Here is a 14,038-nt window from a genome sequence, read left to right as displayed (position 1 = left end):
ACTTTGATTGTGTTTGCAGAAACCAGTTGCACAAACCGGAGCTTGGTTGCACAACTTGTTACAAGCTCGCTGGGTTAGGTGTTCCTTGTGCTATTTGTCCATTTGTTCCACTAGTTCTCACATAACTGCTGGTGGAACACTGCCACCTCTTGTACTTTTTCTGCTACTTTTTCTGGCTTAAAAGGTGTCTGTACACATTCATGTGCAGATTTTACAAGAGGTGTGTGTATGAACAGCCAAAGCAATTTTTTCCAACCATCCTTGGTGCAACATGCAAATCAGTTTTTCACCCAACATTACCTGATCTAATGAAGTCTTGGTGAGAAGTCTTGCAGCCCACGTTATTAAGACTATTACAAATTGCATACTTTGGAGGCTGTTATTATTATTATTATTATTGGTTTTTCCATTTCCTCTGTTCCCTTAGTAGCTTTTGGTTTTGTCGTTTCGTAACCCCCAGCTTTCTCATTACGTGTTCTGGGAAACTGGAAAATTTGTTTTACTACTCTGTGAGATTCTAGTTGGTCCTCATCAAAGGCATTGCTCTGCAAATATTTTTTGTCTTGAGCGAGTTGTCTCCTTGTTTTTCTGGATGAGAATGCTATGACAGAGGGAGTTAGGGAGAGAATGCTTTGCTACAGATAGAAGTTAATGAAACAGACTTTGGATAGACAGTGTATTTTTCAAAAAGCCTTTCTGGGTAGACAGGAAAAAAGTTGCCAGATTTTAAGACTGCAGTTTGGATGGAATTTAGAAGGGGTGTATACGTGTAAAAGATTGTGTTGGATTGTCTTTGCCTGTACAAAGGAAACATCATACATACCTTCTATTCACTCCTGGACAGATCTGGCAAGAGAAAAGGCATGCTAGGAATCTTGGAAAAAACCTTCCCTGTTTCACCCTGTGCTGGCTGGGCAGATCCCAGCTTGTCACACTTAGACATAGAAATTCAGGTGACAAGTGAATAACTGTATTTTCTTGGCCATTCAGACATTAAAGACAACAACAAACACCTTAAAACAAGTGGCAGGCATGCAAAATGGAGTGGAGAATGAAAGGCAGCTTTTCCCTTAAAAACCTTTTATGACAAAGGTACTACATACAAAATGTTTTATTCATATTTTGCAGTAGTTTTAGAATAAAACCAACAAAGAAATCAGTACTGTGAAAATCATTAGAACCATAATATGCAAACAGTTTAGAAAGCTATGGTAAAAACAAGTGTCTTATCGTCTCTTTTGAAAGTCATGCAAGTGGGGGCTGATCTTAACTCTGGAGCGAGTGCATTCCACAGTTTGGGAATGAGGCCAGAGAAAGCCCATTCCCACATGCCTGATAGATGGGCCTTTGGGCAGCAGGAAGACAAGTTCTCCTTCATGACAGGGCAGTCATGACAAGGTACACATTTGCTCTTTCAGGCAGTCATGTCCTGTTCCAGGAATGGGTGACTATTGGCCTCCTGATGCTTTTGTCCTGCAGTTGCCATCAGCTCTAGATGTGGGATGATGGGAGGTGCAGTCCACCAGTATCGAGAGGACTAGAGTTGTTCACCCTGTTCCTTGCCTGAAGCCTCTCTGGACACTTCTAAAGTAATTTTCTTTGTGTGTTTATCTTGCAAAGCTTCTCAAGCTGCTTTATCACACTGGGGGAAAACAGGATTTAAACAAGAGTTAAACGAGAGTTAAACAGAGAGTTAAATGCCTGATGTTTATCACACATTTCCTGTTTAACTATTGTTTAAATCCTGTTTGCCCCCAGTGTGATAAAGCAGTATAATGTAGTTGTTTTTGGTCCCATAATGGTAGCCACTGGCAGAGTTGAGAAAGCTTTGGACACATAGGCCTGTTACAGACTGCCAAAATAAAGCTGCTTCGGGTCTCTTTGGAGGTATGCTGTTTAAATGATGCATGCATCTGAAGAATCCGGAAGTTGCGCCAAAGCTGCACTCCAGTGCTTAGGAATGGAGTGTGGCTTTGGCGCAACCTTTGGACTCTTAGGACCCATGCATCATTTAAATAGCATACCTCCAAAGAGACCCGAAGCAGCTTTATTTTGGCAGTCTGTAACAGGCCATAGAGACATTATAGAGACCTTCCTGCTCTTGTTAATATTGAATCTGCTGTTGATAACTCCTGAGAATTAAGTTTTCATTGCAACTTTGTGAAACTGTTGCCCCCCCCTTTTTTTTTGGTGTTAAGTTTTTAGTGGCAGGAAAGTGGGAGGAAACAGAAGAGAATGGATAAGTGCAGAAGACCACTTACATTAAAAGTAAGAAACCACTTAGTAAATCTGTTTTTTTTTTTGGTATCATTCTGCCAAGGTTGATGGTAATGCTGTTTACACTTGGTCAGGAAATCCAAAAGTTCAGGAAATTAGTAATGGTAAGATTCCCCTCATCCTTCGTTAGGATGCTATAGACCAAGCAAGACCAATCAGCATGGTTAGTCCCATGCACGTTATGCTAAATTACCACGTCATCACTGTCAGTCCATGTTCACTCAGTGTTCATGGGTGAGGGGAAACATGAATAAACTCAACGTGAAATCTTAATATATATGGAGAAGTAAATGTATGTTTCTGTAGGGTGCAGATTTTGTAGGGTGTCCAACGTTTGGGCAGCTGCATGCCACAGGTTCTTCTTGCTTGTTCAGACGTGTCTTAACTAAGCCTCTTCAATTTTTTTTAATCCCTCAGATCTGTAATTGGTTCATTAATGCCAGGCGCAGGCTTCTACCTGACATGCTGCTAAAGGATGGCAAGGACCCAAACCAATTCACCATTTCTCGCCGAGGCACCAAAGCTGGTGACATAGCGCTGTCCCGCGGAGCTGCCACTGGGTCTGGACTCTTGATGGTGCCACCTCCTACCACTGCTGCTGCCTCCAAGGTGCTCTCCATGTCGGTCTGCCCCCCAATGATCTGCCATGCCAGGCAACCTGTGGCAGGTAACTTGAGCAGGATCACAAGTGAGAAGGAGCATCGGCCCACCTTCCAGCAGGTTGAGCTGGAATCTCACCCCAAACAACCACTGCTGAGCGCGACAGGGAGCACTCTGGCTCTTCTGGCCAGGGCAGATGCTGCCAGCCCCACAAGTGGACTTTTTAACACTCCACCTCCCACACCTCCTGAGCTCTTTGGAGAGGACTTCAGCAGTTTTCAGTTGCTCGTGGAAGTAGCCCTGCAAAGGGCTGCAGAGCTTGACTCGCAGAAGCTGAATGGGCAACTGCCTCCTTCACTGCAGAGAGAAGGTCCCACTCCAACTCTTTCCAGAAAAGCCAAGTAGCTTTGTTTTCCTCTTGGAGCCTTTGTTTCCTCTTGGAGACGCGCCTTTCTTTTCTTGCTTTCCAAGGTCTGTTTTCTGTTGGCCTCTGTGGATAATGGGGGTCTCTCCTGACCAACTGTTAACATTGCAATACGGTTTTTTTTTCACTGGGAACAGGACAAATTGATGCCTTTGTAGTTTTCATTTGGCTCTGTGCTGCTCATCTCTCAGAAATGAGCCACCGGACTTCCATTTAAAAAAAAGAAAATGCATCTCCCCATTGAAACCACATTGTCCTTTGGGTAAGCATCATCCTTTGATCTGGCCTCACAAAGGATGTTGTTTACCCTGAGGTGCCTGAATCGGTACATGAGAAGGCACTGCTCTTGACAGGCCCTAAAGGTCTAATGTGCTCTGAGAGAACATTGTTGCTGGTTGACGTCTTTATTACTGTAACTATATTTGTTGTGGCAGAATTGAGTTGAAGTTTTCTTCTCCTCCGCCCCTCCCTCCTACAATTTTCAAAGCCTGCTGACTGTAAATGGAAGAGAAACAGGAAAAGGGTCCAAAATATAATGGAAGAGGATGATCAAAGACAAGTACTGGCTTTTCTTCTCTTTTTGAGTAATCCAAGAAATAGAGGGGACATAATTTCACCCCTCTTAGAACTTTCTTATGTGTATCCTTTTGTGGAAGGGGAATTCATGGTTTGTGTGCCTGGGTGTGTGCGCGCCGCGTGTGTGTTAAGTTTTAGTTGTCCTTTTTCTCCCCCTCCCTTTTTTTTTTTTTTTTTACTATAGCCTTTCGTAACATACTTTTGGTCAAGTGTGAATCAGTGGCTGGTCCTTGGCTCACATCTACTGAAAATCCCCTGTATCAAACAGATTAACTGGAAATGTTATCGTTCTGGCATTCTTTTTTCCCTGGAGGAGGTGAGTGGGGCAGTTCACCACCACCATTCTGCAGATACTTGTGCCAGTAAAAAAACAAGACAAAGCATAAAAACCTATGGTGCTGTTGCGCAATTTATTACTGTTATTTTCTGTACTGGTGTAAATTTTTGCCTGGTTTTGGTGACTTTACCTATTCTTCCGCCTACCTTTCCTTGTATTTTTCCTTGAAATTCTGATCAGAAACCAGGGAGAGGACTTGGGCTGGTAGAATGCTAACCAAAATCAGCAAGGGGGCAGTTTGGAGGCGGTGGTGGGTATAAGAAACTAAACAAAGGAGTCTTGACTGTGAAGTTGCTTTAAACAACCATTTATTTTTTATTAGAATATTGTTGATTGTGAATGCTAAATCCCTGTGTCTCTGAAAATCTTGGAGTGGCTGTAAGGATGCGCTGACAAAACTACCTATACAAACAGGCATCTTGACTTTGTGTGTGTGTCCATGTGCATCCTTGCATTCATCATGCTGAATGTAGTTACTCCATTGCTGATGGAGCAAGGGTGCCCTCTCATGGCCAGAAAGGAAAGTCAAACAGAGCAGGGACTTCTGTGATGAACTGCAACCTCTCCTGTGAGCTACAGGCACATGAGATCTTGATATCCATGTGTCTGTAGCTTTAATTGAATTGTTTAGACTCAGCAGTATCCTGTCTTAGAATATGGGTATATGCCTTGGATTTAGGTGGAGAAAAGCTGGTTTTTTTTTGGGGGGGGGGGGAGGGGTTGCATCTTGATCAGTGAGGATGTGCATCTTTCATTGAGTCACTTCCACCTCCTTTTTACCCTCAGACCAGGAACTTGTGAAACATGGAGTAAGATGAACATCCATCTGTTTTTTTGTAATAGTGCTGTTTCACTGTAAATGTAAGTTAAATAGTGATATATTATATACACCTATATATCTATTTTGAGAAAACACTAATTTTAGAGGGTGTTAGCCTAATTATTATGTTGCATGAATAGTAAAGATAAAAGGCCAGCAGAATGCAACTTTTCAGACTTTTTTGGATCAGGAGTACAAACCTGATAGTGGAAGAGCCTTCATGAGGACAGCAAGCCGTATGTGCATATATGCATGTGTGTGTTGGAGAACTGGAACTGGAAGGATGGGACTGACTACTGGGATGGGAACCTCTAACCCTTCAGATATTTGTTCCCATCATGCTTCACCATTTGCCAAGGCAAATGGGAGTTAGGAGTTAAACAATACCTGGCGGGCCACAGGCTGCCTAACCCTGACCCACTACTTCTTCAACTATCTATTTTGAGTGCCTTCTCCCCCACCTCCCATAAATTTTGGACTTGGATTAAAGATTGGTGTAACCTGTAACTGCTGCCCAATGAATAGTCCATTCACCTCCCTATCTCCCCCCCCCCCAGTAGCCACTCCCATACTTCTAATTGGATGTAGTTTGCTGTACCTAGAGAACTGCCCCTTCACATTAAATCAAATGCCTTTTTAAGAAAAATCACCAAATGGTGCTTGTTTCTTCTTTAGAAATACTACCCTGCTGCCTTGGAAAGTATCCTTAGTTTATTATTAAAATGTGGGTAAATTTGATTTCCTTGTGTTTAAACACTGTGTCTCCAGTTGTTGTTCCCATCATTGGTTTATGGGAGGTGAAATCAAGTCTCCTTCTTGAACTTGTTTCAACTCTCTGCCTCCGATTTCTAGAATGTGTAGGCAAGGCATCAGCCTTACTCAGTCATTTTTTTTAAGTCGATACAATAAAATATGTGAGGGTGGAGCATAGTAACCCTGCCTTCCTCTGTCATAGTGTTGTGACTTTAGCAGACTCCAAATCAGATGGAGAGCCTTTGATAATAGAGGCCCTCTTTGAAAATTGCGATGGGTTAAGAAGATTAGTGTGCTCCTTGTCAGTTATTTACTGTACCTGCTTAGAGAAAGCCTGAATAGGACTTTAAGCCTGCTGGTTTCTGGTTATCTGGAATTTCCACTGAAATTGGTGGGACCTTCCTAAGCAGCAGCAAATGCCCATGTCTAGATATAGACTCAGTTTGCCTTTGTTTTTGACTACTTCCTCCTCACATTAAGCCCCTACTGAATACAGTGGGACACAAAGGGATAGCACCTCCACCGTCTGAAATTGTGCACAATAAAAGAAAGTTCCAGTTCCCACAATACCCTGCTCTTTCTGGTGTGTGCGGGGGGCAGACTGCTGTAACATGTTTGTCCTAATGATGGGGAATTCTTGTTTTAGATGGGAAATATAAAAAAAAATTGTTTTGCCTGAAGTTTATGAAGCAAAAACTACTGTAAATAACTTTTTGGAATTTTTTTAATCAATAAAGGTTTTTTTTAAAAATACATCATACCTAATGTAGTCACTGTGTGTTATTTTGCATATTGAGAGAAACCCCTGAATGAGTTGCAGTGAGATTCCTATCCCTGCCTCCTGAAATTTTCTGTGATCCTAGTAAGTTGAAACATCTTCATTGCAATGCATTAACGAGTACCTAGTAGCTTTATCAGCAGAAGAGGAATTCATTTTTGTCCAATAAACTACAGGTTGCACCCTTTTTAAAAAATAAAGAGGCACTACTCAGAGCCAGCATGGCATAGTGGTTTGAGCATTGGACTAGAGGCCAGCATTCAAATCCCATCTTGGCCAAGTCACACTCTCTCAGCCTCAGGGGATGGCAAACCCCTTTGAAGAAACTTAACAAGAAAATCCCACTATAGGGTCACTACAAGTCAGAATCAACTTGAAAGCACACAACAAAAACATGGGCAATTCTAGATCAACTTGAGGGCACACAATAACAACTGTTCACCAACATTTTAAAAAAGGGTTCTTTTGTTGGTTCTGTGCTAAACTGGTGGCCATGAAAATGCAAACCAAGCTTAGAGTGAAGCTTTTAATTTCTTCAGGCTAGTTGTTTGCTAAAGCTGTGGAGAATGTCATTGCTCCCATCCTAGTCCTCTGTGGGGGAGGCTTTGTCAGTGAATAAACAAATAATCCTGCAAGATAACAGTTAAAACTGCAATTGAATTCCACAAGTACTGGCTTCTAATTTATGGGGGATTATTCAAACTGTGGGAAGGATAGTCTTATTATTAATGACTACTAGTACTTGTTGCCTGTGTATTATCTCTGATACTGGGGAAAAGATGGCTCTCAAGATACAGTGTTTGCTGTTACAGTTCAAAGGTGTTTCTATGGACTTCCCATTGGTATCTGTAGATATACAGTGTTGGTTTATATGCACTCCTAGTGTACTCTTCATTTGCTGAGTTTCTGATGTTTCTCCCATTTTCTTCCAAGTAATGTCTACCTAGAACATGCAGTAAATTCTCAAATAGGTTTCCTGCACCTCCTCATTGCCTCTGCTGCTAGTGTTTCTACTAACATTCATTCTGATGCCCTCCGTGTCCACGGGGTAGCATTTACAACTGTGTTAGCTAAGGCTTTTCCTTACTGCCACCTCTGCTTCAAATGATTGGCAAAGCACAGTTCTCTCTAGTGACCCGTGGGCGGGGATATCATGACACAAATAGTGCCAAACTACTTGCTGCACCTCCAATTTTTAAAAGGGCACTTTGGTGTTGGGGGTGCCATAAGAAAGGGAGTAGGGCTTGCATAATAAAGCACCAGAGATACACTTTTGGAAGCGCTGCTCCATGCACCCTAGCCAAAATGCAGGCACTACTGTAGAAATAAGCAGTTGGCCATTTTGGGGCACTACATCACTTGAGATGAATGTGCTCAGATTATTAGATGCATTTAAAGTCTGTAATCCTGTTGGAGCATCAAACCAGCAAAACTGCAGGGATTACAATGTAATTTCCACTTGTTTGTACTATCTTTTGAAACTACCGTTAGCTCCCCCATTGCTCAAAACAGCATACAAACACAGCTCCCTCCCCATAAATGCTGGAAAGCCTCAGTTGCCCAAATATTCTGGGAGCAAGATCTTGGCTCATGTATTGATACGTGTTTTGGAAACTGCTGCCTTCAAACAAATTGGCTAGGAAACACTCTTTCTCATTGGCAGGAGGGAAATTACTGAAGGGCCCACTTCCACATACAGGGAAGAATATTGTCTGAAAGACTATTGTAGTTCAGTTGTGCCTTGAATGTTTCCATGCCCTTTGGTACAGCCCTTTCCTTGCAAGGTGTAGTCAACGCAAAGATTTCTGAGAGGGGCTTCTCTGTGGAGGCTACAATGGGCCCTAGTTCACATCTTTGAAAGGTAGCAGTGAGAACTGGATATGTTGGACACCCATAGTCCTTTTATAGCACAACCAATCGTCAATGAAGCCGAGTTGCAGTCCCAATAATATCCTGAGTCCTTAAACCAGAAGTGGGCAACTGTGGAAGGGTTACACTACTTCCTATGACACAATAAAAGGATGTACCAGCCAACCCTAAAAACAAACCCGCCATGGGTTTTGAGAGGCATTTTGGGCATATTGTTAACCCTTCCTGGCCCCGAAGAGGCCTGTTTTCAGCCCTAGAGAGCTTTTGGTGATTCTGAAAGGCCACAGATGTTAGGAAATGACATTTATGTGTCCACAAGATAGAGCTGTAGCGGAACCTATTACAGTTCCAGTGGCAGTTGACAGTTGACACTTGTATTATGGAATGTTGATGCTGTCAGTCCTGAGAGAGACCGTGTCAGTTATGACAGTTGGTGTTAAAGTAACTGCCTCTCTGTTTTGTTGTTATGGTTGTTTGGTTGGCAAAGTAATTTATTTATTAAAGTAACTTATTTATTAAAGCCCTTGTGTAGAGTGAAGGCTTGAAGTACTCTTGTCATTATTTCTCAAGCCGGGAGCCAAAGGCCGTTTGCAGTGGTGAAGGAATATTTTCCTTCTTGGCCTGAATACCTTTGCAGACATCTCTTCAGATTCCTTCTCCCTGGCATCCTGTCAACGTGGTTCACCTCTGTAGGTGGTCATGGTGGACACAGCGCGTCTTTCCACACACTAACAACAGAGGCCACAAAAACTGCCCTGAATGGATACAATTAGCCGTCAGTTTGTACTTTGCCTACTCTGCCTTAAACATTAGCATAAAATAAAGTTCTAGAATCTTTCAACTACCTTTGAACACCCCAAAATAAAATATCCATGGGGGGAGGGTTGCTAACACCAACTGTTAATTTCTTGCTTTTAATGACAGTGAGACATCCTAGAGTGGCCCTTTCACATTTGTCAGAGCAAACTGGTCCTGTGTGTTGGAGGTGTGTTTCACTGCAGTGCTAGAAAGAGAGCTTTTTTACATGACTGCTTGGACTGACATTCACTGAGGAAGCAAAGGAAAACACAGTATGCTGGTCTTGAAATGTTTGGAACAGAAACATTCATTTTTTGTTTTTAGGTTTCCCCCCTAATTTTTATGCCGGTTCCCACCTGTAGCAAAGTGCACTTTTATCCAGTGTATGAAGTGATGGCTATGAAGGATGCAAAGTTTTGCCCCTCTTCATTTGGCCATTAGGTGAGATGGGAGCCCTGTTGAGGAAGGGATAAATATTTCTTCACCCTCTAGCGCACTTCGAAACATCACTTTTCTGTTTGGCTGTGTTTTAGATGTAGAAAAGTGACAATGCATGGTCAACCTGGCACAGATACACATGTGCATACAGTCCACATAGCTGTATCAACTGTAGTCTCCTTCTTCACCAACCAAAATAACAAAGAATTAATTGTAGAGTCTATTTTAATCTAAGCATGCATCAAACTCCAATTTGACCAGTAGCTTGCAGCACTTATCGTGTACGAATAGATACATGCCTATATCCACAAGCACATTTTGCATATCTAGTACACCTACATACTCAAATGTACAGGCAGGGCAGCATTCTATGAGTACCCATAGCTATTAGTACTAATATCAGAAATGATATCTGAAATTCAATGAGAACTGTTTCTACAGTCCAACCGTAAAAACACACAGCATTAGAAAATTCTTCCTTATGAAAGGAAATTAAGGAAATGAGTTCAGGCCTTCCTAGGCATGGAGACCTGGAGTTCAGGTGTGCAGTTTCAAGGAAGGTCCTTCCCTACATCAATATCAAGAGTAATTCAACATGGCTTTCTGTATGGAATGAATGTAGGTTATGGAGGCAAGAGATCAAAAACAATGTCCTCCTTATGGTTGTTAATTCCCCCCCCCCCACAAGGATACTGACAAAAGAGCCTTTGAAAAATTAGCTTACTTGCTGTTCACCGCTATGATCTTTGGAATAGCGGTATATAAATAAAACAAATTATTATTATTATTCAGCCACCCCCTTTCTACACATTGCAACATACATCCTTTTTAGTAATTGTGTTACTGCAGCCTCATCTGCAGGAAAAGTGGTGAAACAGGTATTCTAGACTCTTAGGTCTCATCAGCCTCAACCAGCATGGCCAGTAGCCAAACAGGAGCTGTGGTCTAACAATGTTTGGAGAGGTGCAGGTTGTTCATTGCAGTGTATATGTTTTAACATTTGCGTTTTCCAATTTTCTCATCTCAACCATTTAAGCTTAGAAAAACAACTTCACTCCTGCCCTACACTAAAAAAATAAAAAATCAAAGCAAAATAGGTCTTCTGTTTGGAAATCAATTGCTTCTCTGTACACACAGCAGCCACATTATAAAAGCCTTATCAGAGCAGATAAACAAGCTGTCTCCATTCTATTCATTTCTGCAGCACACAATGAGAGAACCCAACTCTGCAATACTATAAAATTATGGAGCTTAGAAGGGAGTAGTTGCTGACCAAAACTATTCCCCTTCTCCAAACTATTAAGCAGAAATTGGTTAGAGAAATCAAACTACAAGTGTTTCACAGATTTCAAGAGGCAGGGGGAGAGATGCACCACACACAAGATCCAGAGAAAATCAGAACCACAAATTCAAGACTTACCTGAGGGAAAAAATGGAGTTGAGAGGTGTCAACAGCACACCCACAGACCCATTTCAAGATAATGTGCCATCCAGACAGTAGATTCAGACTAAACTGAAAGGAAGTATTCCCACCACAGTCTCTGCTGGATGCCTTTTCTTTGCATCCTGGCAGAGCATGAGTGGGAACATGTGATTCTCCTGGTGTTCTTGGACTGCAGGTCTCATAAGCCATAGCCAGCAAAGGCATTAACTGAAAAATGATGGAAGTTTCAGTGTAATACCTGAAGGGGTGTACTTTGCCAATCCCAATGCTAGAGTCAAAGACTTGTAAATTTTTTTGAGGGGGGCAGGTTAAAGAAACAAGAAACATACACTGCTGTGCAATTTCAGTGCATCAGTGCTATCTTATTAGACCACTCATTTCACCAAGATTATCATTGTTTTGAGTAAGAACAACAAGCCATACTTTACCATATCCAGAGAAAATGCCCCAAATATAGACAAATTTGCAACACATCTCCCTGGAATTAAAACAGTCATATCTTGAAATGATCTCAAAGCTAGAAAATGAAAAGGATTTGAACAAATAGTCATGTCCTAGAAGGCTGTATTTGTTAATCTTACTGTGTTGCAGTCAACGAAAAATTGCCAACCTTGTTAGATTGCCAAGCAGTCAATGAAGACAAGTTTATAAAATGCTCTGAACAAGTTGTTTGTTTTTTTTTTGTTTTTTTTTTATTAATGACCAAATCTGGTCATGCCCTCATGGGTGACAAAAACATTCCCTAAACTAAAACGCTTGGTTGGTTTAGAAACACAATCCCGCCCCACCCCGTTCACTTCATTTTTCTATATCTGGTTGCCTGCTTTAGAAACTGGAGTTCATAGAGTAAAGATCACAAACTGCAAGAGACAGAGGCATAAAGGTACCAAAAGGCACCATCTGTTTGCTTGTTTTACTGTAGTTTACAGTGGCAGCCAAGGTCACATTACAAAATGATGGGCCATGGGTCTAGGTCCAAGGCTTTCATTTTGTTTAAGAAACATTGTCACGAAGTTAACAATCATGGACTTAAACAGCTGTTTCTTATTGTTTCTTTCTGCCATAAAACTAAGAGAAATAGACTGAATCACTGTAGGGAAAATACCACCTTCTCCATGATTGGGGGGGAAAACAGGTTATCAAAGCACTATGTACATTTGTTTTTGAATCCACATAAGTATTAGATAAACAGAAATACAGAAGCATCTATGGAGCACAGTTTCACCAAACGGGATTTTCAGAGCCATTTCAGTGATGGCTCACTTTAGATTGTCAAGTAAAGAACACTGATGCCAGGAGAATAGTGTAACTTAAAAAGACAAAGAGAGGAACACAAGACACCATAGTTTTCCCTCAGAACTATTGCTAGAAGAGATGAAATCATTTAAATCACTGCAGTCTTCCTACTCCCATCACAGGGAACATCACACTGTTCTTGTGTGTTTTTTTGCCCTGAAATTCCCTGGAGGACACATGATCAATTTTAAGGATAGATGAAATAGATGATTTTAGGAAAAAAAGTTGATAAAAACAAGTCCCAAATGATTTAAGTATAGGCTGGAGATTATTTGAATCCCTATTACCCACCTGTAGAAGTCTTTAAACTCCACTTATTCCACACTTTAATATTCAGGGCCCAGAGGCACAATGGAAATGTAGCAGGTTTACAGCCCTTTGGATCTTTTTTTTTTTTTAATTTAAAGAAATATATTCTGTGCCTATTGGGCCACTCTGTTTGAGTCCCTAAGAGGCCAAAGAGATTCTGGTGTCTGGAAGGCAGTTGCTTTTATTCTTGTATAAAACATTTGTATTATGGTAACAATGGTGATTAACTATCATTCTGCAAGAAGAGGTAGGTCATTTGCTACCTTGTCTACCTGTTATATAAAACCAATTGGCACATGGATGCCATATTCTTAGACTCTGTGAAAAAACCTTTAATTAAGCTTTAATTGATCTGTATCACAGCCACTGAAATCTGCACACAGTTGTATCATTTCATACAAATGACATCCATGTAAAGAACTTTCAGTCCTTTCCTAAAACTCAGGAAGCAGTGACTTACCAACTATACAGTCAGCCCTCCTCATAGGCAGGCTTGCCTTTCGCAGCTTTGAGCTTACGTGGAAGGCAAGACCTATTAGAAGTAATGAGGCACGTACCCGTGCCGTGCGGCCCGCCATGTGCACATGCCTAATTATTTCCTCTCGGGCTTGAGCATATGCTATTTTCCCCATACACGGGGGGGTCTGGAACGGATCCCCTACATATGGGGAGGGTGGACTGTATTATATTTCAATGAAGAGAGGAAAATTAAGAAATTTTAAATAGTGGTCGTGTTTTATTGATGCTCAGTTGCTTTTAAAACTAGCCACCTGCTTTGGCTTTGCATGACAACCAATACTGATTTCCTAGCCATGGTGAGAGTGGCTGACCCTCTGAAATGTTTGCTCATGGTCCAACCCCCTTCACAATGCTCTTGTAGAACCTAATATCCTTACTATTCTTATTGTGACAGATTGACTGAAGACACTTTCTCCCCTACTTCACTCACTTTTTTCAGTGTATAAATAAAAAACTTTGTGAACACTCCTAACACATAAAGGGATGAATGTGATAAATATGTGTATCTTGTAGGTACACAATTGCAAGAGAGCTGCTCTTCTTTGTGTGTACAGATTGATGCTAACACTCCTTAGACACCATGCAACATGAAAAGCAGTTCTGAAGCAGGTGCAGTGAAAGATTATCTGGGCTGCAATCAGTAAACTAATTTAATTGGATTTACTTAGATTTTAGGATTTAATCTCATTGACAAAGTGAAAATATGCTGACAGTAAGCATCAACTGGGCCCATCAAGCAAGTATCCATCTAATTAACAGCACTGCTTTCCTTGGAAACGTGCGTAAAACAAGTCACATCA

At 41.4% G+C, this 14,038-nt stretch overlaps 1 protein-coding gene across 3 annotated transcripts in view; it reads left to right on the top strand.

Annotated features, from left to right (window-relative positions):
- Positions 1 to 6,532, top strand: part of TGIF2 (TGFB induced factor homeobox 2) — a 42,130-nt gene extending 35,598 nt beyond the window's left edge. For all 3 annotated transcript variants that reach the window (XM_089514050.1, XM_089514048.1, XM_089514049.1), the window contains exon 3: positions 2,695 to 6,532. In XM_089514050.1, the coding sequence (XP_089370176.1) occupies positions 2,695 to 3,282 (588 nt within the window). In that variant the 3' untranslated portion in view covers positions 3,283 to 6,532. The remainder of the gene's footprint in view (positions 1 to 2,694) is intronic.
- The last annotated feature ends 7,506 nt before the right edge of the window (positions 6,533 to 14,038 follow it).

This window comes from Sceloporus occidentalis, unplaced genomic scaffold, assembly GCF_023333645.1.
Source record: "Sceloporus occidentalis isolate IW3139 unplaced genomic scaffold, rSceOcc1.0.p SCAF_3, whole genome shotgun sequence".
NCBI classification, from domain to species: Eukaryota; Metazoa; Chordata; class Lepidosauria; order Squamata; family Phrynosomatidae; genus Sceloporus; species Sceloporus occidentalis.
This window is presented reverse-complemented; position numbering and strand designations above follow the sequence as displayed.